This window comes from Octopus sinensis, linkage group LG19, assembly GCF_006345805.1.
Source record: "Octopus sinensis linkage group LG19, ASM634580v1, whole genome shotgun sequence".
In the NCBI taxonomy this organism is placed as follows: domain Eukaryota; kingdom Metazoa; phylum Mollusca; class Cephalopoda; order Octopoda; family Octopodidae; genus Octopus; species Octopus sinensis.
In genome coordinates, this window is record NC_043015.1 from 41,422,790 (window position 1) to 41,446,268 (window position 23,479).

Here is a 23,479-nt window from a genome sequence, read left to right on the forward strand (position 1 = left end):
CCCTGCAAACAGAAGCTCTGCTTGGATTACTTTACATTTCGGATTGCAAGAGAATGGGAAGAGAAGATCCGGACGTCCGTAGTTACAGCCATGAGTCAATGGCATCTTGTGCCTTGTCATGCATCTCGGGTTTCTTGTAAAACTGGAAGGGAGGAGACAAACTTTTCCAAGCCATGACCATTTCAATGTCATTATTAGAGTCATCTTGTAAAATGCATGTATGATAAACGTCTGCCATATAGCTCCAGTAATCCCTAGCCATATCACAGTTCACCTATTGTGGTTTATTATTTAAGCTTTTAAGCTTTTGTCGATTCATCTGCAGTGTTGTTTTGCATTTATAATAAAATAAATATATACAAATTATAAAAATGATAGAAAAAAAATATAGAGTACAGTACTGTTTCTACTTCACGGATTTTCACCTATCACGGTGAGGTTTGGGAATATACACCTGTGATAGTCAAGGGATTACTGTATATGCATGGGTGTGTGATAAGAAGCTTGCTTCCCAACCCCATGGTTCCAGGTTCAATCCCGCTGTGTCACACCTTGGGCAAGTGTCTTCTACTATAGCCTTGGACTGACCAAAGCCTTGTGAGTGGATTTGGTAGACAGAAACTGAAAGAACCTCTTTGTACATATATATATATATATATATATATGTTTTCCCTTCTGGTCATTCAAAATGTGACCGTGTGTGTACCGTTGGCGATTTTTTTCCTCCGTCTTCCCTTCCTTGGACTTTCCTTTTCCTATGTTTCTGACGAAGAGTTCCACTCGAAACGTTGAATCCTCCTGCTTTCTTTCCTTCGTGAGCGTCCAATAACACTATATTTGTTCCACGTCCTCGCGTTGTTGTGCTTTCTCTTTGTGTTTTCATGTTTGGATTAACTTTATATATATATATATATATATATATATATATATATATATATATACACATATATATATATATAATATATATATATAATATATATATATATATATATATATATATATATACATATATATAGACACATATATATATATATATAATATATATATATATATATGTGTGTGTGTGTGTATACATATATATGTGTGTGTGTGTATGTATATATTTGTGTGTTTGTGTCTTTGTCCCTCCACCATCGCTTGACAACTGATGTTGGTATGTTTACGTCCCTGTAACTTAGTGGTTCTGCAAAAGAAACCAATAGAATAAGTACCAGGCTTACAAAGAGTAAGTTCCTAGGGTCGAATTCTTCAACTAAAAGGCGATGCTCCAGCATGGCCGCAGTCAGAATGACTGAAACAGATCTATATGTATAAAGCTGAAGTTGTCTGTGTATGGCAGATTTGGTAGCCTTCAATTAACACTATCTCCTCCGAGACCCTGTGGCGCAAGTTGACCAAAATTGAGAGTATGATAGAAGAAGGCTTGCTCTTCCTTCCGTGGAAGAAAAAATTCAAATCGGACCATGTTAACACCAGAAATTATTTACATCAAAAAGATGCTTTTTTTCTATGAAAATCCCTATTTTTTACGAATTTTTTACTGTTGTGTCGCCATTTTTCGGTGTATTTCAACCAGAAAAATGTTCACTTAAAGAGAATAACAAGCTAGATAATGCCAAATTTTTACTTTTCAAAAATTCCAATTCTAAAGGGTCGAAACAAACCCGAGCAACGCCGGGCGATATCGCTAGTAAAGGAATAAAATGATACACACACAGACACACACACGTAATTCTTTAATCGTTGGCTTCAGTTAACTCGTTGAGTGATTGCACCTGTTTCTTTAACGGGACAAAAGAGAGATAGAGATAGAGAGAGAGAGAGAGAGAGAGAGCGAACGAAGAGGGTGGTGGTGTTGACGATCTGAACGACAGCTTATATAACCTTACCATCCCCTTACCACTGCATATTAATTTATTACACCCTCTCCTTTTCCTTGCTTCCATTCGGGGTTTTTACCAGCTTTATATATGAATGTGTGTGTGTGTGCGTATGTGTGGGTTTGTGTGTGCGTGTATGTGTGTGGGTGTGTGTGTGCGTGTATGTATGTGTGCGTGTGTATGTGTGCGTGTGTATGTGTGCGTGTGTATGTATGTGTGTGTATGTGTGCGTGTGTATGTGTGCGTGTGTGTGATGGCCAGCAGAACTGCTACATGTGAACAACTGTCCACAACTTCACAATCTTCCTCCCTCTTTAAAGCTACTACGGGATCTTTTCGCTTTGACTGACAGATTTTAAAAATAATTTCTTTGAAACTAAACACTTAAACTTCGTATTCTGGTAGAATGTGTCAAAATAAAACATGTTTTTCTCTTGGCTTTCCTGAGAAAATTCTGTAGTTTGTAAGCTATTTGTTGTTAAATTTCGGATCTTTTTTTTTTGATGGACGGAATTTTCTAGTTAACTAAATTTCTTGCATTTCGGCAATTTCAACCAATCAATGACGTCTATTGAGGTGAATACAATTTCTGCTTGTTGTTTGTCAACAACAATTTGTTAAAAGAAATTAAACAAGAAATAGCTTACAAGCTACCGAATTTTCTCAAGAAAGCCAAGATGTTTTATGTAAACACATTCTATCAGTATACGAAGTTTAAAAGTGGTTAGTTACAAAGAAATTATTTAAAAAATGTGCCGGTCAAAGCGAAAATATCCAAGCTACCTACTCCTCACACCCACCTCCCTTTCCTTTCCTCAGCGCTCTAAAAGTTGCATGTGTGTGTATGTATTGGCGTGTGTGTGCCTGTGTATATATATATGTGTGTGTGTGTGTGTATGTGTGTGTGTATATATATAATATATATATATATATACACACACGTCCCCGTCATTAGCGGTTCGGCAAAAGAGACCGATAGAATAAGTACTGGGCTTACAAAGAATAAGTCCCGGGGTCGATTTGCTCGACTAAAGGCGGTGCTCCAGCATGGCCGCAGTCAAATGACTGAAACAAGTAAAAGAGTAAAAGAGTAAAGAGTAATATATATATATATATATGTATGTATGCATGTGTCTGTGAATTTACTTCCATATATGTATGCAGCGTCCATCATAATCGATTGACATCTTGCATGAAGCCACGCCCACTGCTTTGGAAATTTCTAAATTTAGATTCCGTGACTTAACCTCTACCTTACCCCTCTCATTCAAGTTCAATGCAACTCAGCCCACACCTCCCCTACACCACAGCCAAAAATAGCCGACGTTTATTAAAAGAGTTTTTTTAAGTTATAGGATAGGATGTATCTATCTATCTATCTATCTATCTATCGAGAGAGAGAGAGAGAGAGAGAGAGAGAGAGAGAGAAGGGAAAAAGTGACATTGTCCAAAAATTGCCCAATGTAATCAATCTAAGTCTATATGCATCTCTATTTCAAAGACAGTTCTTTGGCTCTAAGAGCAACATACAAAATGTCCAATTCAAAAACTTATCAATTCTCTACAAAGTCACAGGCGGTATTGAGTAAGCCCCTACCTCAAAATTGCTGGCTCTGCAACTAAATTCTTTCTACGGTAGGTGCATGGCCTGAAATTGTGGAATTCTGGTTTAATCACCCCATATAACCCCTCATAGCTTTTTTTGTTTTGGGGTGAATTTCAGAAAATGCTTTGTGAATATGTCTTCTACACACGGGAATTTATATGGTTATGAATATAAAAACAACTGTTTTGTGTGTGTGATTTAAGGGTGATGTAACTGTTGTTTTTAGCACATCTCACGACTACCTGATACCTTCCTCGCGTCTTTGCCGTTCTGACATGTATTGATGTTTACCAGTATTTTTCTCCCCATAAACATCTTAAATGGAATGATGATGCACTTGAAGGTGGGCCATTGCTGGATTTAAGGAAAAAATTCGGACAGTCCGTATTTTAAACTCTGATTTAATAAAAATAGAAATTCGAAAAAGAGTGGAACTTTTACAATTTATGGGTAGTGATGGGATGGGTTTAAAACTTAAAAGGGTCTTTTCCTTTTGAACGGCACTTTGTAACATAATTTCTAGGTAACTAAAAAATTTTAAACTTCGTATACTGGTAGAATGTGTTTATAAAATCATTTTCTCTTGGCTTTATTGAGAACATTCTATAGTTTGTAAGATATTTCGTCTGAAATTTCGAGCATTTTAAGTAAATCCCCTTCCCCCGTTACCCATAATCGTCGTGTGTAGAACACAAATTCACCAGAATTTTCTGAAATTTCCAAAAATTAAAAAAAAGTTACGATGTGTTATATTTGTTTTCTTCCCAACCTGTTGGGATAAAACAAAATATCGGATAAAATTTTCAAGTACTGGAGATCGATGATATTGAATGATCTCTTCCTTCAAAATTGCTGGCCACGTATCGAAATTCTTTCTACAATAGGAGTACGGACTGAAATATAAGGGAAAGCGGACTAGTCCATTACACTTTCTTTATTTGTCTATTGAAGACTTATATAGAAGGGGACGAACATGGACATCCCAACATATAACGATGTTACAATCTAATCGGATAAAAAATTCAAAATATAAAAATGAAAAGGAGATATATGAAAATCAGGAAAATCGAATGACTGTATAAAAGTCGGATGAATGGGTTCTAATCAACCCAACTAGTCCATTACATTGGGTCCCAGTGCGCAACTGGTACTTATTTTATGGACCCCCGACAGGGTGAAAGGCAAAATCGACCTTGGCGGAATTTGAACTCAGAACGTAAAGAGCTAGAATGAATATTAATAAGCATATTTTTCGGTGCGGTATCGACTAATCCCCTTCCCTCAAAATTTCTGGTCTTCTATCTTCTACAACAGTGGTTTTCAACCAGGGTTCCGCCAGTACAGTCTCGGGGTTCCGCAAAAAGTTACAAAACTACTAAAATCGGCAGTAATTTTTAATTCTCCTGTGCAGATATGTTTGCATAAGACTATTAAATTATTGCACAGGGGTTCCCCGAGCCGGCGGAATGTTTCCTTGGGGTTCCGCTCCAGCAAAAAGGTTGAAAAGCACTGTTCTACAATAACAACCATTATTTTTTTTACGACGCACCTGCCAACCTCTCGGGACGTTTGCTTCAAGAAGAATAATTCCGTCCAAGGGGAGTGAACTCTAATCGCCTTACACCGATGTAATTGACGATGGCCGCGAGATTTTTAATTCGGAATATTTTCCTGGCAGAAAATCCTTTATTTAAAATACAACAGCCTCGAATTATAGCCCCGCTATTGTCAGGTAAGTTAAAGAAAACCCCTGTCTATATGTCTATGCACTTTTAATATCCACCACCATTTACATTATTACCAAAATCGGAACCGTCTTGCAACTTCGGTTAATTACAAGGACATCAGGTCGAATCGTATTTAATTATGTGTTTTAATTGACTTTAATTATGTAAACGGAAAATCAATGTTTTATCAATGTGATTTACGTTATTGGTAACCTATAGGTATCAAATAAATTAAAATCGAAGCTTTCCTTTTTCTTTTATGGTAAATTTTTACTATAAGGTTGTCCCAAAAGTTCGTAGAAAGTCTGGGAAAATAATGGTCTTTATTTTGAGGAATAATTTTTGTTGTTTTTGTTAGTACTTGGCGAGTAAAAATTCAATTTTTGCAAGTGTTTACGAACTTTTGGGACAACCTAATATTACACCTTTCGGAATTGCTATCACTGCCTCATGGAGAAGAAAAAAAGGACAAGGAACTGAAATCGGGTGGTTATTTCCTTCTGTGGAAACATTTTGGGCCCAAAAACTTTAATTTTTAACATTTTTGCTCTCTCCCACCCAATTCCATGTCCTTTTCTGGTAAATATTTACTTCCACATCTGTCTCACGAGACGGGTGTAATCGTAAAAAATTACCGTTTTTAATTGCAATTATTTATTGGAACTTGGGTTGTAGTTCCACAACCCCGCTTGTGTCGGCCCTTGATCAAATATCCAAAGACATTCTAGTCTTTTAAAGATCACCTAGGGCTACATTACATCATGTAATATCTTGATTCTTTATAAAGACGTTAGAATGTGATTTGAAAGAAGAAATATAGCTGTTATTTCTAGCATACGAAACCCTCAGAAATCTCCCTTGTTAATTTGTATAGAAAGTTTGTTGTTTAACCTTTAACCAGCCTTCTTCAGAGGCATTCCGTCAATGGCCATTTGCTATTTTATTTAAGACATTGTATACATAGGAATACGTTATCCAACATGTCCTTCCCTCTCTCTTTTTTTTCTTCAAGGTTTGAGGGAGATTTGGTTGCTCTTTCTAACAAGTCGATCAACCGCGTAAAAAGAAGCTTCCTCGCCCAATCGATTTGAATGGCGATCGTTGTGAACATGTAGTTTCTGTTCTTTAAACATCGACATGTTAGTTCCTATCAGAACGACCCGTGGTGGCAAGGTCAAACAATTATCATTTACCCAAACTCGAACACTGGTTTAATGGGGAAATATCCGAAGATTCATACAAACACGCAATTCCGAAAGCGTTTAACCTCCTGAAACATCAGCTGGCAGGATTTGAACTTAAAATGCTCTAACTCGTCAGCTCACCCCTTAATAATAATAATGGTTTCGAATTTTGGCACAGGGCCAGCAGTATTTAATTATCGATCTCGAAGGATGAAAGGCAAAGTCGACCTCGGCGGAATTTGCACTCAGAACGTAAACACGGACAAAATGCCGCTAAGCACTTCGTCCGGCGTACTAACGATTCTGCCAGCCCATCGCCTTTATAATAATAATCCTTTTTGCTATAGGTTCAAGGCCTGAAATTTTGGGGAGGAGGATAGTCGATTTCATCGCCCCCAGTTCTCTATTAGTACTTATTTTATTGACCCCGAAAGGATGAAAGGCAAAGTCAACCTCAGTGGAATTTGAACTCAGAACGTAAAGACGAACGAAATGCTGCTAAACATTTTTGACTGGTGTGCTAACGTTTCTGCCAGTTCGCCGGCGGCTTTTGATACAAGGCCTGAAATTTTGGTGGAGGCAACTGGCCAATTACAGTCAAACCATCCAACCCATGCCAGCATGGAACACGGACGTATATGAGTGCATGTGCGCATTTTGTGTATTTACGTTGTCACTTCTTGGGCAGTTGTGATATTGTTTATGTTAACCAAAAACCCTCAGATTGGCAGCTCAAGAGTTTGACAGGAAAAGAAATGGAAATAATCTGGTTTACTTGAAAAACAAGTAAAGGTTGGCATCAGGAAAGGCATCTGGCTGTCAAATGGTGCCTTGAGAAGCCTCATCTGACCCACGTCAGCTCAGATGTAAAAATGATGTTGATGATGATGATGATGCATTTCGATGGGTTTGATCCCTGGTCATCATCAGGTATTTTATAACTCGGAAGGTTGAGCCTTCTACCAGGCCTTTCATAATACTCTTAAAGCCAGAATTTTTCAGCAATCCCTTATAAATAATATAAAATCTTTCCTCTCTTGATGTTATTAACAGTCTGAATAATTATATTCTCGTTAATTATTATTGTTTTATATTCTGTCTTTGTCTTTGTTTGTTGTTTTATTTGGAACAACTTTTTAAATGCTTTTTTTGTTTGTTTTTGTCTTAGGCAACATCCAGAATGTTCCGAGCGAGGGAGACAGACGATTTTATTCGAGAGTCCGCAAGAAAGAACGTCCGTTGTTCCCTAAACTTTTTAAATCAGGTTTGTTAAAATGAATCATTATAGATTTTTTTTGTCATTACCATCATCATCATCATTACCACTATCATCATTACCACTAGGCGTATGGCGTAGTGGTTTAGAGCACGGGCTACTAACCCCAAGTTTCCGAGTTTGCTTCCAGGCAGTGATCTGAATAATATCAGTCAAATCATCCAACCCATGCTAGCATCGTCTCTTTTGGCAAGGCCAGGTTCCATCGTCGCACATCCTACAGTGAAAACCCTTCTTAACACCAACCATAGAAAGCAGCCAGTACACTCTGTACAGTAAACTGAGTGCATTTTATGTGGCACCAGCACCAGTGCATTTTATGTGGCACCAGCACCAATAGGGTCACAAAGTACCTTGCACGACAAACTGCCTACCTCGACTGGGAGGTTGGGAGTAGTATTGAGCAGGGTGTAACTTTATGCCATTTGAGAGATTTGAGGTACAGAGGGAACAGATACAGGTGTCTTGCTTGAAAATGATGAAGAATTTAGTGGAATAACTTTTGTCATTATTAAGGTGATGTTTAGAACATAAAATAAAATTTTGATGGAAGTTTATATTACAGATTATATTTAGATTGTGAAGGTGCATGGCTTAGTGGTTAGAGTGTAGATCTTACAATTGTGAGGTTGTGAGTTCGATTTCCGGATTGGGGTGCGTGTTGTGTTCTTGAGCAAGACACTTTATTTCCCATTGCTCCAGTTTACTCAGCTGTAGAAATGAGTTGCGACATCACAGGTGCCCAGCTGTATCAGCCCCTTTGCCTTTCTCTTGGATAACACTGGTGGCGTGGAGAGGGGAGGCCAGTATGCATGGGCAACTGCTGGTCTTCCACAAACAACCTTGCCCTGACTTGTGCCTCGGAGGGTAACTTTCTAGGTGCAACCCCACGGTCATTCATGCCTGAAGGGGGGTCTCCTCCTCCTATTTATATTAGGAAGTTTATATTATGGAACCAGGAACAGTCTCTGCTAGGTTGGTATCAAGAGAGTTTGAAGAATTTAAAATTTCTATTCACATGTTACCATTTTTTAATTACTGTAGGTGACAGAATGAAGAGAGAACCATTGCCAGATTCTACTATCAAATTCTGGTGCCAGGACATCAAAGAACTACCAAAGTAAGTAAAAACGAAACGGTCCATTATGATTGTGCATAATATTTGTAAATCTTTGGAAGACTTTATATTTATCCTGGTTTATCACAGTTGTTTGGTTTCCCTCAAACAAGACACCGTGTTATATAGTAGTACACATCATCATCATCGTTTAATGTCCATTTTCCATGCTAGCATGGGTTGGATGGTTCGACAGGGGTCTGAGAAGCCAGGAGGCTGCACCAGGCTCCAGTCTGATCTGGCAGTGTTTCTACAGTTGGATGCCCTTCCTAACGACAACCACTCCATGAGTGTAGTGGGTGCTTTTTACGTGCCACCGGCACAGGTGCTAGGGGAGGCTGGCAGCATCCACGATCGGTTGGTACTTTTTATGTGCCACCGGCACAGAAGCCAGTCATGGCGGCGCTGGCATCAGCCACGTTTGGATGGTGCTTTTTACGTGCCACCGGCACAGGTATCACAACTACAATTTCCATTTTTATTTTGATGTTGATGTTGATGTACTTGACTCAATAGGTCTCCTCAAGCACAGCAGGTCACCCTACGATCCAAGGTACTTTGGATGGGCTGGGGCTATGCGAAACCGGTGCAGGAAACAGCCTTGTTTCAGTCATTAGACTATGGCCATGCTGGGGCATCACTTTGAAGAATTTTTTTAGTTGAACGAATCAACCCCAGTATATATATATTTTTTTAAAGTCTGATATCTATCCTATCAGCCCTTTTAGCTGAATTGCTAAGTCATGAGGATATAAACACACCAACACTGTTTGTCAAGCAGTAGAGTAGGACAAACACAGACACATGCTTGCACACACACACACATGTACACACACGAGAAGGTGCTGAAAAGTTCCTGGGTTTGGATAAAAGAAAATACAGGAGGATCAGTTAATTGTGGTTCCATTCAACATTTTCCCCTCTCAGATTCACACACTTATTGACTCATTGCAGTGGTCCTTCAGTTTTTCTCACCTTTGTAAAAGAACTTGGAAGGTTAGGCCTCCAAGCAAGCCTTTCGCAACACCTTTGAAACCAGGAACTTTTCAGCACTCCCTTGTATTTCCGGTCCTAAAAGTCCATTCTCTTGTATCAACTTCCTCATTTTCAAACCCTTTTTCTTCCTTGCTCTCTCTCTTTCCAGTGTACCTGACAATGTCCGGAGGTTGTTCACAATTGAATTTGCGAGCCGTGTAAGTTAACCCTTCTTACTTAAATTTCCCATCATGGATTTCTGTTGTTAATTCCATAAATTTTCTCCAGACTTGTCTTTTCCTACCTTCACCTTTTTTTTATTCTGACAAACACACACACACAAAAGCAGCAGCAGCAACTGTTTGTCACAAACAAACAAATTGCTTGTGCACAGATACTGAACAATGGCACCTTTGCACCTTTCCAGGCGACAACCCTCCATACAAGAGTGGAATGCAAATCCTACCTCGATCTCTTTTAGTCACCATTTATGAGATGCAGAGGAAAATGTTGGGCCTATTCTTTCACTTGCTGGCCCCTATACAGTGAAAGAAACTAATATTATTATCATTTTTTTAATAATTTAGACGTCTGGTCTCCGTGCCGGTGGCACGTAAAAAGCACCATCCAATCATGGCCGTTTGCCAGCCTCCCCTGGCACCTGTGCTGGTGGCACGTAAAAAGCACCCACTACACTCTCGGAGTGGTTGGCGTTAGGAAGGGCATCCAACTGTAGAAACTCTGCCAGATCAGACTGGAGCCTGGTGCAGCCTTCTGGCTTCCCAGACCCCAGGCGAACTGTCCAACCCATGCCAGCATTGAAAGCGGACGTTAAACGATGATGATGATGATGATGATTAGACAGTAAGCTGGCAGATCAGTCAGAATGCTTAGTCGCATTTTCCCTAGTTCCCTATGCACTGAGTTCAAATCCTGCTAAGGTCAACTGTGCCTTTCATCCTTTTGGGGGCTTGATAAAATAAAGTACCAGTCATGTACTGGGGTCGATTGTATTGACTAACCCTCTCCCCTTAAAATTTCCTAATTAATTAATTTCCTATTATTATCATTTATTTCTTTACTACCCACAAGGGGCTAAACATAGAGGGGACAAACAAGGACAGACAAACGGATTAAGTCGATTATATCGACCCCAGTGCGTAACTGGTACTTAATTTATCGACCCCGAAAGGATGAAAATTTATCGACCCCGAAAGGATGAAAGGCAAAGTCGACCTCGGCGGAATTTGAACCCAGAACGTAACGGCAGACAAAATACCTATTTCTTTACTATCCACAAAGGGCTAAACATAGAGGGGACAAACAAGGACAGACAAACATATTAAGTCGATTATATCGACCCCAGTGCGTAACTGGTACTTATTTAATCGACCCCGAAAGGATGAAAGGCAAAGTCGACCTTGGCGGAATTTGAACCCAGAATGTAACGGCAGATGAAATACGGCTACGCATTTCGCCTGGCGTGCTAACGGTTCTGCCGGCTCGCCGACCATGCCAAATCAGACTGAAACACTGGGGTTACTGTAATCAACTAGTCCCCTTTCCATAAATTTCAGGCCTTGTGCCCTTAGTAGAAAGGATTATCATTATTATTTCCTCTTTTAATTCCAATTTTGATTTATGTTTGTTTAACGACTTCGAAGTTGAAATGCTGTCCTGTCTTTTATCTTTTATCTCTCTATCTTACTCTTTCCCTTTTTCTCTCTCTCTCTTTTCAGCAAGAAATAAGGGATCATGAACACCACATGTTGCTGGAGAAAATCCAAGACGCTCTGGGACCCGATGCTTTTTTGGAAAAAAAAAGCAAGTTTCATTTATTTGTTTAGTGTAGTGGATGCTTTGAATGTGGCACCAAGCACAGGTTCTTTTACGTGGCACCAACGTGGGTGCTTACGAGGCACTGCATGGATACTTCCACACGACACCAGCACCCATAAGCCCTACCCCTTCCACACATTCCTTCCACAATTAATGATCAGCACCTCTCGATGCAGCTGTCCTCATCCATATGAATTATATATCGTGGAGGCACATGGCCTAGTGGTTAGAGCAACGGACTCGCAGTCGAGGGATTGTGGGTTCGAATCTCAGACCTTATGGTCACATAAGGGGTGCAGCAGTATCAGAGGAAGGTTAACAGAGAAAGTAGTCTTTACAGGGGGTAGATGTGTAGGTACAATAAACACTAGGAATGTGCAGAAAACAGACCCTCCCAAATATTTTAGGGGATCCTTAGAAGGAGTCGACAGTTTCCATTACTAGACATACCTGAAATTTCTTCTTTAGTTATGGTGGTGATTCAGCTGTAAGAACAAAGTCTTCAGCGTAGAGGAGCTCCCAACGGCAGCCTATCTTAAACTCCTCTGTTATGACCTGGAGCACTATGATAAATAAGAAGGGGTTGAGAACCGATCCCTGGTGAATTCCTACCTGTACACTAAATTCCTTGCTATATTCATTGCCAACCTTTGCCTTACTGACAACATCCCTATACATGGCTTGTACAACTCTCATCCACCATTCATCTCTCCCGAGCTTCCACGTCGCTCACAGGGGACCTAGCAAATTCCATCTGACCCATACAAGCATGGAAAAGTGGAGGTATTCCTACCGCTCTATGTCACGCTAGTGAGACCCATATAGGAGTACGGGATTCAAGCCTCTTCTCCTTATCTCCTCAAAGACATACAGCATCTCGAAAGAGTCCAGAAGCTGGCTGCCCGCATGGTTCTTGGTCTCAAGCATTTGTCTTATGAAGAAAGGCTGAAGACGCTCGACCTTTATTCTCTCGAAAAACGATGCCACCGTGGTGATCTCATTTTCGCTCACAACATCATAAGTGGAAAGTGTAACCTCTCGAAAGAGCTGTTCTTCACTCCTGCTCCAGAGCGTTGGCTGCGGGGTCATTCCGTAAAGCTCTATCTACGACGATTTCATCTCAATCGAAGGAGAGGGGCTTTCTCCGTCCGGGTTGCGGATCCATGGAATAAACTGCCGGACAAGATAGTGAAGATACCAACGACCGCTCGGTTCAAAGTCTCTCTTGACCAGAAATGGCCTGAACTCTTTGCATGAACACCCTCCCTGTACATAACTCCATGTCCCCCTACATGGCCTTGCTTTTTGCTTTTTGAGCCAAAAAATTAACTTAACTTAACTTAACTATGATTGTTAGATACTGATTAATTAAGCTAAATGTGATGATTTTAATGAAGAATTCTTTTCTATTTAACAGTTGCTTACCTAACTCTTCGTATTCGAGCTTTGAAAAAACATCTGACTTCTTTCAGAAAGGTGAGTTTTTGTCCATTTAGCTATTTTGTGTCTAAATTTGCAGATAAATTTGTCAGCAGGCAGTTTAGCTTAATGACAAAGCACTCAGCTAAAGTCTCAAGGGATGTGAGTTCAAATTCCATGGCTGGTTGTTGATAAATTTTTCCATTTTGTAAGGGTGGTTTACCCAGTATTTCTGCCATTCCAACGGCAATTCTGCATTTGAGAAAATATCATCTTATTTGTGCCTCTTTTACTCTTTTACTTGTTTCAGTCATTTGACTGCAGCCATGCTGGAGCACCGCCTTTAGTCGAGCAAATCGACCCTGGGACTTATTCTTTGTAAGCCCAGTACTTATTCTATTGGTCTCTTTTGCTGAACCGCTCGATTACAGGAATGTAAACACACCAGCATCGGTTGTCAAGCAATGCTAGGGGGATAAACACAGACACACAAACACATATATATATACATATATACGACGGGCTTCTTTCAGTTTCTGTCTACCAAATCCACTCACAAGGCATTGGTCGGCCCGGGGCTATAGCAGAAGACACTTGCCCAATATGCCATGCAGTGGGACTGAACCCGGAACCATGTGGCTGGTAAGCAAGCTACTTACCACACAGCCACTCCTGCGCCTACAAATTTTTTTTTTTTTGAGCCACCCTGTTCTTTCTTTTTCTCCTTATTTTTGCCATCTTAATATTTCCCATCAAGGGTTTAAAAGATCCAAAATAAGGCCTTCCATCAAAATTCCAGGTTAATTTTATGTTCCAAGCACCAAACTTAATAATCCTTTCGGCTGTAGGCAGGAGACTCGAAATTTTGAGGAGAGGGGTAGGTCAATTAGTTTGACCCTAGTGCTCAACTTGTACCTATTTCATCGACCCCTAAAAGTGATGAAATGAACACAGAACATAAAGGTTGATGAAATTCCACTAAGCATTTGTCTAGATAATAATTCTGGTAACTCACCGCCTTCCACTAGCTTATTATGATAACTCTTTATCATTCCTGAAAGAGAAGCCCTCTCCTTGGACCCCTTCCGCAGCTGTAGCCTTGTAGACCCTGGCAGCAGGTGAAAGTATTTCACTGCCTTGTCTTTGGTTGGCCTGCCTCTTGATCGAGTTGTCTTGTTGTCCATTCCGTCATCCCGATTGTCCATCTGTTATCCGTCAGTCATGCAATGTCGTCGGTCCATCTATGTTTGTTCTTCTTGATGGTTCTTATGATGTGAAGCATGGGTTCTCAACGCTACCGTCATGAACACCCTCATTGTAGCCAACAGAAAATGGAATGAATCGTGCTTGGCATCACTTTGCAGGACCAGAAAACCAATGCCTGGATACAGCAGTTCACAAGAGCCAATGATATCAATGGCAGTTAATTTACAAAATTCTTCACTGTTTTCAAAATTTGTTGAAACAAAGGCCGTATATTTCAATGGAATTATGCTAACATCAGGGTTAACTCCTTAGCATTCGTATTATTCTGTCAAAAGCAATGCTTATTTATTGACCATTGTTTTGAATTAATCCTTCATTATCTTGTAGCTGTGAGATTTTGATGAGGCAACTGTTAATTTTTGGAACGATAGGGTTCGTGTGAAAAGCCAGATCTAACCAGTTTGAATATAAAACAGGTTTTGGTTGGATATGGCTGGTTTAAATGCTGAAGGTTTAACCCTTTCGATGCCAACCCGGCTGAAACTGCCTCTGGCTCTGTAGTACAAATGTCTTGTTTTCATAAGTTTTGAATTTAAATCTTCCACCAAACCTTAGTCACAATTTATGTTCCTAACACTAGCTTAATGATAACGAAGTTGTTTTACAAAATTCTTTATTATATTTGAAGTAATTGAAAGAAACAGAGAGCATCTCAACAGAAATATGATAACAAGAGTGTTAAAACATATAATAGAGAAATAATTCTTAACCCTTTCATTACCAACCCAGCTGAAACCGCCCCTGGCTCTGTAGTATGAGTGTCTTGTTTTCATAAGTTTGGAATTAAAATCTTCCACCAAACCTTAGTCACAATTTATGTTCCTAACAATAGCTTAATGATAATGAAGTTATTGTATTTAATTCTTTGTTTTATTTAAAGTAATTGAAAGAATACAGAGCATCTCAAAATAAATACAGTAACGAAAGGGTTAATACCACAACAGACTACTAAAGATAATTTATCACAAGATAATAGGGGCTAGTTTATCAGTCAGTTGGTCAGTTAGTTCAGAAACAGTGATTGTCAACCAGTTTTTACCTATAGACCCCTTTGATTCCTATTTTGCTCGGGTGGACCCTTATAGTCATTTGATGTTTAAAAAAATCCTCCGTTAATTAAATATTATTAGGAATTGTTTAACCCTTTCTGGCTCTGTAATACAAATGTTTTGTTTCCATAAGTTTTGAATTAAAATCTTCCACCAAACCTTAGTCACGATTTATGTTAAGTTATTTTACTAAATTCTTTGTTATATTTAAAATTAATTGAAAGAAACACAGAACATCTCAAAATAAATATGGTAACAAAAGAGTTTAAGAGCAAGCAGGAATTATCTCTCCTGTATTGTTTATTGTGTTGGTTGCTAATTTAGTTTCTTTTCTTTTTCATTTTCAGGATAAAGTTTCAAAAAGTATGTTGTCTGAAAAGATAGCAAAACGGAGGAAGATGTTAAAAGAACTGAAAAAGCAGAACATGTTCAACTTCCTATGGTTAACGCGTGAACTAAAAGTAATGTATGCTCCTGTGCCTAAATATAGATATTGGCCTTTGAGCAGGAAGGGCAGCAGGAAAAGGAAGGCACACAAAAAGGCTTTCCGAATGAAAATCCAGAAGATTGAGACACTCCGTGAAAAATACAGGACGGAAAAAATTATGTTTGATGCTTACAAAGCTGAAACCCTGAGTCAAATTGAAAAGGATTTGAAGGAGCTTAACCTATCCATCGATGATGTCTACGATCCAGTAGCTTTGTCTAAAAAGGAACGGGTTAAAAAAGAAAAGGTCCAGTTTCAAGGCCGTATATGGTATTAGAACCTGTTGTTTTTTTTTTTGGCAATAAATTTATATTTCATTCAAAATGTCTTTATTCTTTATTGTTTCATCTTTAGTCCTTGGACTGCAGCCATGCTGGGGCACCACCTTGAGGGGTTTGGTCAAACAAATCAACCCCAGTACTTATTTTTAAAGTCTGATACTTATTCTGTCGGTCCTTTTCTGCTGAACTGTTAAGTTAAAGGAATGTAATCAAACCAACACTGGTAGTCAAGTGATAGTGGAGGACAAACACAAAGATACATGTAAATATATACATACATGTGTGTGTGTATACACACACACATATATATATATCAGAATCAAAATCAAAATCGATCAACATCAATGGAAATTGTAGCTGTGATACCAGTACCGGTGGCACGTAAAAAGCACCATCCGATCGTGGCCGTTGCCAGCCTCGCCTGGCCCCCGTGCCGGTGGCACGTAAAAAGCACCGTCTGATCATGGCCGTTTGCCAGCCCCGTCTGGCACCTGTGCCAGTGACACGTAAAAAGCACCCACTACACTCACAGAGTGGTTGGCGTTAGGAAGGGCATCCAGCTGTAGAGACACTGCCAAATCAGACTGGGGCCTGGTGCAGCCTCCTGGCTTCCCAGACCCCAGTTGAACCGTCCAACCCGTGCTAGCATGGAAAGCGGATGTTAAACGATGATGATGATATATATCATCATCGTTTAACGTTTATTTTCCATGCTAGCATGGGTTGGACGGTTCGACTGGGGTCTGGGAAGCTAGGAGGCTGCACCAGGCTCCAGTCTGATTTGGCAGTGTTTCTACAGCTGGATGCCCTTCCTAACGCCAACCACTCTGTGAATGTAGTGGCTGCCTTTTATGTGCCACCTGCACAAGGGCCAGAGGAGGCTGGCAACGGCCACAATAGGTTGGTGCTTTTTACGTGCCACCAGCACGGGTATCACTACAGATGCATATGTATGAAGCATACTTTGTTGGATGTACGACGTAGTGTGAGCATCTTGAGGGAAAAGCTGGGTGTAAGAAGCATCAGATGCTGTGTGCAAGAGAGATGATTGGACTGGTATGGATGAGGAGACAGCTGTGTGAAAAAGCGTCACACTCTAAGAGTGGTAGGAACCTGTAGAAGACATGGCACAAGATGGTGAAGCATGATCTTTGAATGACGGGCCTCACGAAGGCGATGACAAGTGACCGAGACCTTTGGTGATATTCTGTGCTTGAGAAAACTGGTCAAGCGAAATGAAATTGTAGTTGTGGCAGATGCTGGTGTCGTGTAGCTGGCATCCATTCTAGTGGCACAAAAAAGCACCCATGCCAGTGGCACATAAAAATCTCGCATTACACTCTTGGAGTGGTTGGCGTTAGGAAGGGCATCCAGCCGTAAAAACCAAGCCAAACCAGACAGGAACCTAGTGCAGCCCTCCGGATTACCAGTTCCAGCGAATAGGTCTAACCCATGCCAGCATGGAAAACAGATGCTAAATGATGATGATGATGATGATGATGTATCTATAAACGACGGGCTTTCAAATAATTTTCATAAATCATCAATCAAAGTCGGCTTCGGATTATAGCAGGAAATACTTGCTCAAGGTGGGACTGAATCCGAAAACTAGAGGTTGCTAAGCGAACTTCTTAATCACCTGACCAGATAATTCCTTCTTGCTCTTTACGTGCTGAGTTCAAATCCTGCCGATGTTAGCTTTGCCTTTAATCCTTCGCTGATCGATAAATCACGTATCAGTTAAGCTCGGGGGTGGGGGGGGTCAATGTAATCGATGATTAATCTTCTCCTTCTACTATTGCTGGCCTTGTGTCATAGTTTGTAACCGATTTCTGTAAAAAAAAAATATAGAAAAAGAAAACGACAGAATCGGGCCGTCCGCATTTTAAAACCGAAAATTAAAAAAAACAAAATTTCCCAAAACCTTTTCCCTCCATGTCGCCCACCCATCACTACATCACTTCCAAAGTTTCCCTTTTAGCGTCGCAGTCAATGCATGCGCAATGGCGAAAAGGGTTTCAAAACTTCCTGTTTATGCCCTAGACTGCCAGGGGTAATTTTTTTTTTTCAAATTGAAATTTTACAAAAGTTTTTGGAAATTTTTTTTCCAGACTCATAATCTCCGTATTTTTCCGCATATTTTGAAAAAAAACAAAAAATTCCTGAAAGAAGTCAAATATGAAGTTAGAGGGGAGGGGGGACAGAAATTAAAAAATGCCGATTTTTGGCAATTTCCCGGAATCTCCGTAGCCAAAAACGTGGGTTTTCGGAAAAAAAAAATTTCGGACATATTGGGGGGAGGTGGCGGAATTCTTTCCCCGGTATTAACTAGAAGACAAAAAAACAAAAAAAAAAAGGAAGCAAATCGTGTTTGCAGTCATATATTTTATCTTTCTTCGCCGTGGAGCAGTCAGAGACAAGTTTTTAAAAAGTGCAGCAAAACCATATTGATTGTTTTTATTTAATACGGCAATTTGTCCGTCACCTTTTCAACTTTCACACGGGCCACCTTCACCTCCAAACACTGGTTGGAACGACGAAAATTGTGATGAGAGATTTGAAGATCGTTCTGTAATAATGACCTTCGGGAAAATGCCTTTGCTAAGAAAACATCGAATGAATATTATAACATGGAAGTAGTAACAGAAGTATGCTCTACTCTCTCTCTCTCTCTCGTCTCGCCATTTCTTTCTCAGGAAGTATATGCGAACTTTTCAAACAAAAATAGGCACAGGAGTGGCTGTGTTGTAAGTAGCTTGCTTACCAACCACATAGTTCCGGGTTCAGTCCCACTGCGTGGCATCTTGGGCAAGTGTCTTCTGCTATAGCCCCGGGCCGACCAATGCCTTGTGAGTGGATTTGGTAGACGGAAACTGAAAAGAAGCCTGTCGTATATATGTATATATATATATATATGTGTGTGTGTGTGTGTCTGTGTTTGTCTCCCTAGCATTGCTTGACAACCGATGCTGGTGTGTTTACGTCCCCGTAACTTAGCGGTTCGGCAAAAGACAACGATAGAATAAGTACTGGGCTTACAAAGAATAAGTCTCGATTTGCTCGACTAAAGGCGGTGCTCCAGCATGGCCGCAGTCAAATGACTGAAACAAGTAGAAGAGTAAAGAGCATATGCTTTTACGGAGACAATAATTATATCCTTTTCGGGCCCTCGTACATGAGTAATGAGTGATGAAGGGAAATGAAGGGCGACAACTGTAATTTGAATACTTGAAATTTTGTGTTTTTCTGCAAAAACAGTAGCAGTATTAAAATTGTGTATGAAATATACGAAAGGCGACACGACGAGAGAGAAGCACTTTTCTTCAACTATTTTTCTATGTATTCAAAGGATTAAACAATTTAAATAAAAATAAAGGAAAAAATGAAAAAGAAAAAAAAGCTATCGCCTGCGTCGGCCGGGAGTCGAACCCGGATCGACTGCTTGGAAGGCAACCATGCTAACCGTTACACCACCGACGCTGACAGTTTTCAAGGTCCAAAATTCTTTACTAGTACCAAAAAATATTTCGTTACTATCCGCAATATTTCTTAATATTTGTAGCAGGTGGTTTTTATTCCATTTAAGGCAGCGAAATTAATAATAATGCCTAAATATAGCTTATTTCTGTCATTTTATCAAGTTTTAGATTTTATTCCATTGCTTGGCAATAGTGGAAGAATTTTATTTTGACGTTGCGCTGCGTAAGCGTTTTTTTTTTCTTATTCCTCGGCGATGTTTGAATATAGCGTACCACATCGATGCAGGCAATATGTTCTGTATTTTTTCACAAATTATACGATCAAACTAAAGGGTTTGGCTCGAGCAGAAAAAAAAAAAGAAGAAATAGTGTAATAGGTGTAAAACTAATTGGTCTAAACGAATAGGGGAAAAAAAATGCGCGCTCGCGAATGGGGTGGGTGGGGGAGAAGACTCACCACTGCCAAAAAAAAAAAAAAAGACTTTAATTGTGTAATAGGTGTACAACAACGTGTAATGAATTAATATGAAAAGAAAAATACGCGCCGGCGAACGTGGGGGTGTATAAGCACACACACACACACACACACACAACACACACACACACACACATACATACATACATACATACATACATACATACATACATACACACACACACATATGTATGTATGTATGGATGGATGGATGTATATATATATAATATATATATATATGTGTGTGTGTGTGTGTGTGTGTGTGTGTGTATGTGTGTGTGTGTATGTATATATATATTATTATTATTATTACTGAGATGTACTTGCATAGCAAGTGACCTGATCTGAGATCGTGTGCTGCAACGAAAACAATTGCAGCGTGGAAGGTGTTTGTAAGCCATTTAAGGAACACACATTATTATTATCGTTTAATGTCCGCTTTCCATGCTAGCATGGGTTGGACGATTTGACTGAGGACTGGTGAACCTGATGGCTGCACCAGGCTCCAATCTGATCTGGTAGAGTTTCTACAGCTGGATGCCCTTCCTCACGCCAACCATCCTGAGAGTGTAGTGGGTGCTTTTACGTGCCACTGGCACGAGGGCCAGTCAGGCGGTACTGGCAACGGTCACGCTTAAGTGGTGCTTTTTACGTGTCACCTGCACAGGAGCCAGTCCAGCGGCACTGGCAACGACCTCGCTCGAATGCTTTTTCACGTGCCACCGGCAGTAAGGCGACGCAGGTAACGATCACGCTCAAATGGCGCTTTTTACGAAATATTTATTCACCGTTAGTTAAAATACTTTACCTCGTCGAGCAGATTATGATAAATCCAAAAGCATGCGAAATAAAGTTTGTGCTTGTGTTCTCTTCATTGTTTAGTAGTAAATACAGAGAGAGATAGAATGATGTAAAAGAACAGAATTAGAGCTAGTGAGAGTTGTAGGGTTGTGGGACGTTGTCTCACAGTTGCTGACAGTAAACTTCATTTCTCCCTCTGACCAAGGTTCTAGCTGGCCACTCAGACTTCGTTCTTACTGAGTTGTTAATGAAATGACTAAATGTCTTTTACGTGCAGGTTCTTGCTTTTATAACTATCCAGAAGGATAGGTTGAGAACAATGGGCTTCGTTGGTGGAAATGTGATGTCTCTATTTTAGCTTTTGCTGAAGTAGAAGGGGTTATAAGGGTCAAGTGGTGAAGACATTATTTCGGCCTAGCTAAAGGCAATCTGGAAAATGTAAAACCGCTGTCAGAGAAAAACTTTTGTTTTACCGTGAGAAAAGTTCTGTTGAGCTGTTAATTTAAATTTGGTTATGGTGGATCGAATCCACTTCATGCTTGCAAGATTCACCACACACACACGCACACACACATATATATGTCTCTGTGTGTGCTTGTGTGTGTGTGTAGTGAATCTTGCAAGCATGAAGTGGATTCGATCCACCATAGCCAAATTTAAATTAACAGTTCTATGTGTTGGCTGAATGCTATTTTTCTGTTTTGGGGAATTTTGATCTGGGATCTGTGCAGAGCCATTCTTTTACGTAGACTGTTTTTTGTTTGGCCTATGTATTGCTCTTGACACCCAGAGCAGGTCAGTGCGTATATCAGGTTCTCCGAAGCACAAAATACAGACCCCTTTTGAACATGTCTACGACAAACAACATATCTACGACAAACAACATATCTACCACGGCCTTAGAATAAAACAAATCCACACGCAGATATTTAAAATGATACAATCTTACCCGTTACAGTTGGTTACACGAAAATAAAAACCTAGCCACTACAATTGGTGACCCTCGACTTCAACATAAAAACTTTATCGTTACAAAACCTTATTGTCACAATTGGTGCGTAACGGTAAATAAATACTTTCTTAAAACTTCATGTATTGTTCATATTTCACATTCTACAGTATGCGATTATAAGAACAAATTTTTCGTCGTTACAACTGCTGACTCCGACATTTCATTACCGCAAATCCTCGAGTATAGTCCGCCCTTGAGTATAATACGCAGGGGATTTTTAGAGGGCTGTATCTATGAAAAACCTAAACCTTGTATATAATACGCACCCCTTCTCTAACTTGAGTCGTACGTAATTAAGCCAGCAGCACCTAGTCGAACAAGCACTTCTGCGCATGCGTAATACAATAATGGTGATGTTCTTAACTGTTATATGGGAATGTAAATATGTTTGCAAATTGTTTTTGTTACATGTTATTCTGTGTTCAGAATACTTTTATTCTAATAAATGTTGCTTATTGCAAGTTATGGATGATTCTTTTATGACTTCATTGTTTTCAGGCTTAGCTTAAGGTATTTTCGCATCTGACATCACAAAATGCGTCTGAATAAACATTGCCGGACAGCAAATAGAGACTCGGACATTGCTTAGAAAATGTTTTTCATTTTTAATCTCGTATATAGTACGCACTAGGGATTTTGACCACTAAATTTTGGGGGGAAAATGCGGATTATACTCGAGGATTTACGGTATGTTGTTTACTAATCAATTTCTCCCGCTACATACTCTTTCAAGGCCTTCCAACTCAAATCTGATCCATTTTCTATTTAAAGCTGGAATAAGTAATTTCCATTATCCTTTGCCAGGTATTATCCCCGAAACTTTACCTATTGTGCTACTACTGACTGCTGTTATCTTTTACCTTGGATTTTAACTCTTCGATCATGGAAATATCAAACACATCTATCTTCCACCCTAGAAATTCCTTGGTTTCTCGAAGAACTGGTTAACTAATAACATCCTCAATTGAGAATATTCTACATAGGTGCAAGCATGGCTGTGTAGCAAGACGCTTGCTTCCCAAACACAAGGTTCCGGGTTCAGTACTACTGTGTGGCAAGTGCCTTCTGCTATAACCTCGGGCTGAACAAAGCCTTGTGAGTGGATTTGGTGGACGGAAACTGAAAGAATCCCGTAGTATATAATATATATTTATACGTATAGATATATATATATATATATATATATATATATATATATATATATATATATATATATATATATATATATATATATCTACGTGTGTGTGTCTTTGTGTCTGTGTTTTCCCCTACCCCATCACTGCTTGACGACTGGTGCTGGTATGTCTATGTCCCCGTAACTTAGCGATTTGGTAAAAGAGACTGATAGAATATATACTAGGTTTTAAAAAAAGTAAGTCCTGGGGTTGATTTGTTTGACTAAAACCCTTCAAGGCAGTGCTCCAGCTTGGTCGTAGTCAAATGACTGAAACAAGTAAAAGAATTTCTAAATTTTTTCTTTCTCTCTCTCTCCAATGGCGGATAGTTTGCATGGATTTCTGTACTTAATAACATATGGTCCACATGCTCCGTTAATCTAGAAACAGCTGTAAGAGACTTTACATATATATCATAACTACATTGCGCT

At 39.7% G+C, this 23,479-nt stretch overlaps 1 protein-coding gene and 1 non-coding gene across 3 annotated transcripts; one reads left to right on the forward strand and one right to left on the reverse strand.

Moving 5' to 3' along the window:
- The first annotated feature begins 4,995 nt into the window (after positions 1-4,995).
- LOC115222232 (28S ribosomal protein S15, mitochondrial) lies at positions 4,996-16,150 on the forward strand. Of its 2 annotated transcripts, none has more exons than XM_029792392.2 (7): positions 4,996-5,218; positions 7,566-7,661; positions 8,718-8,793; positions 9,935-9,983; positions 11,505-11,589; positions 13,022-13,080; positions 15,686-16,150. In XM_029792392.2, the coding sequence occupies exons 1-7, from the start codon at positions 5,125-5,127 to the stop codon at positions 16,100-16,102; spliced, it is 876 nt and encodes a 291-aa protein (XP_029648252.1). In that variant the 5' UTR covers positions 4,996-5,124; the 3' UTR covers positions 16,103-16,150. The 2 variants fall into 2 exon arrangements, with proteins under 2 accessions (XP_029648252.1, XP_036367328.1); XM_036511435.1 differs by having other exon boundaries at positions 4,998-5,218; positions 11,505-11,593; positions 15,686-15,695.
- A 3,364-nt stretch (positions 16,151-19,514) lies between these two features.
- On the reverse strand, positions 19,515-19,586 carry Trnag-ucc. Its single transcript has one exon. It is a non-coding gene; the product is annotated as a tRNA-Gly (tRNA).
- Between the last annotated feature and the right edge of the window lie 3,893 nt (positions 19,587-23,479).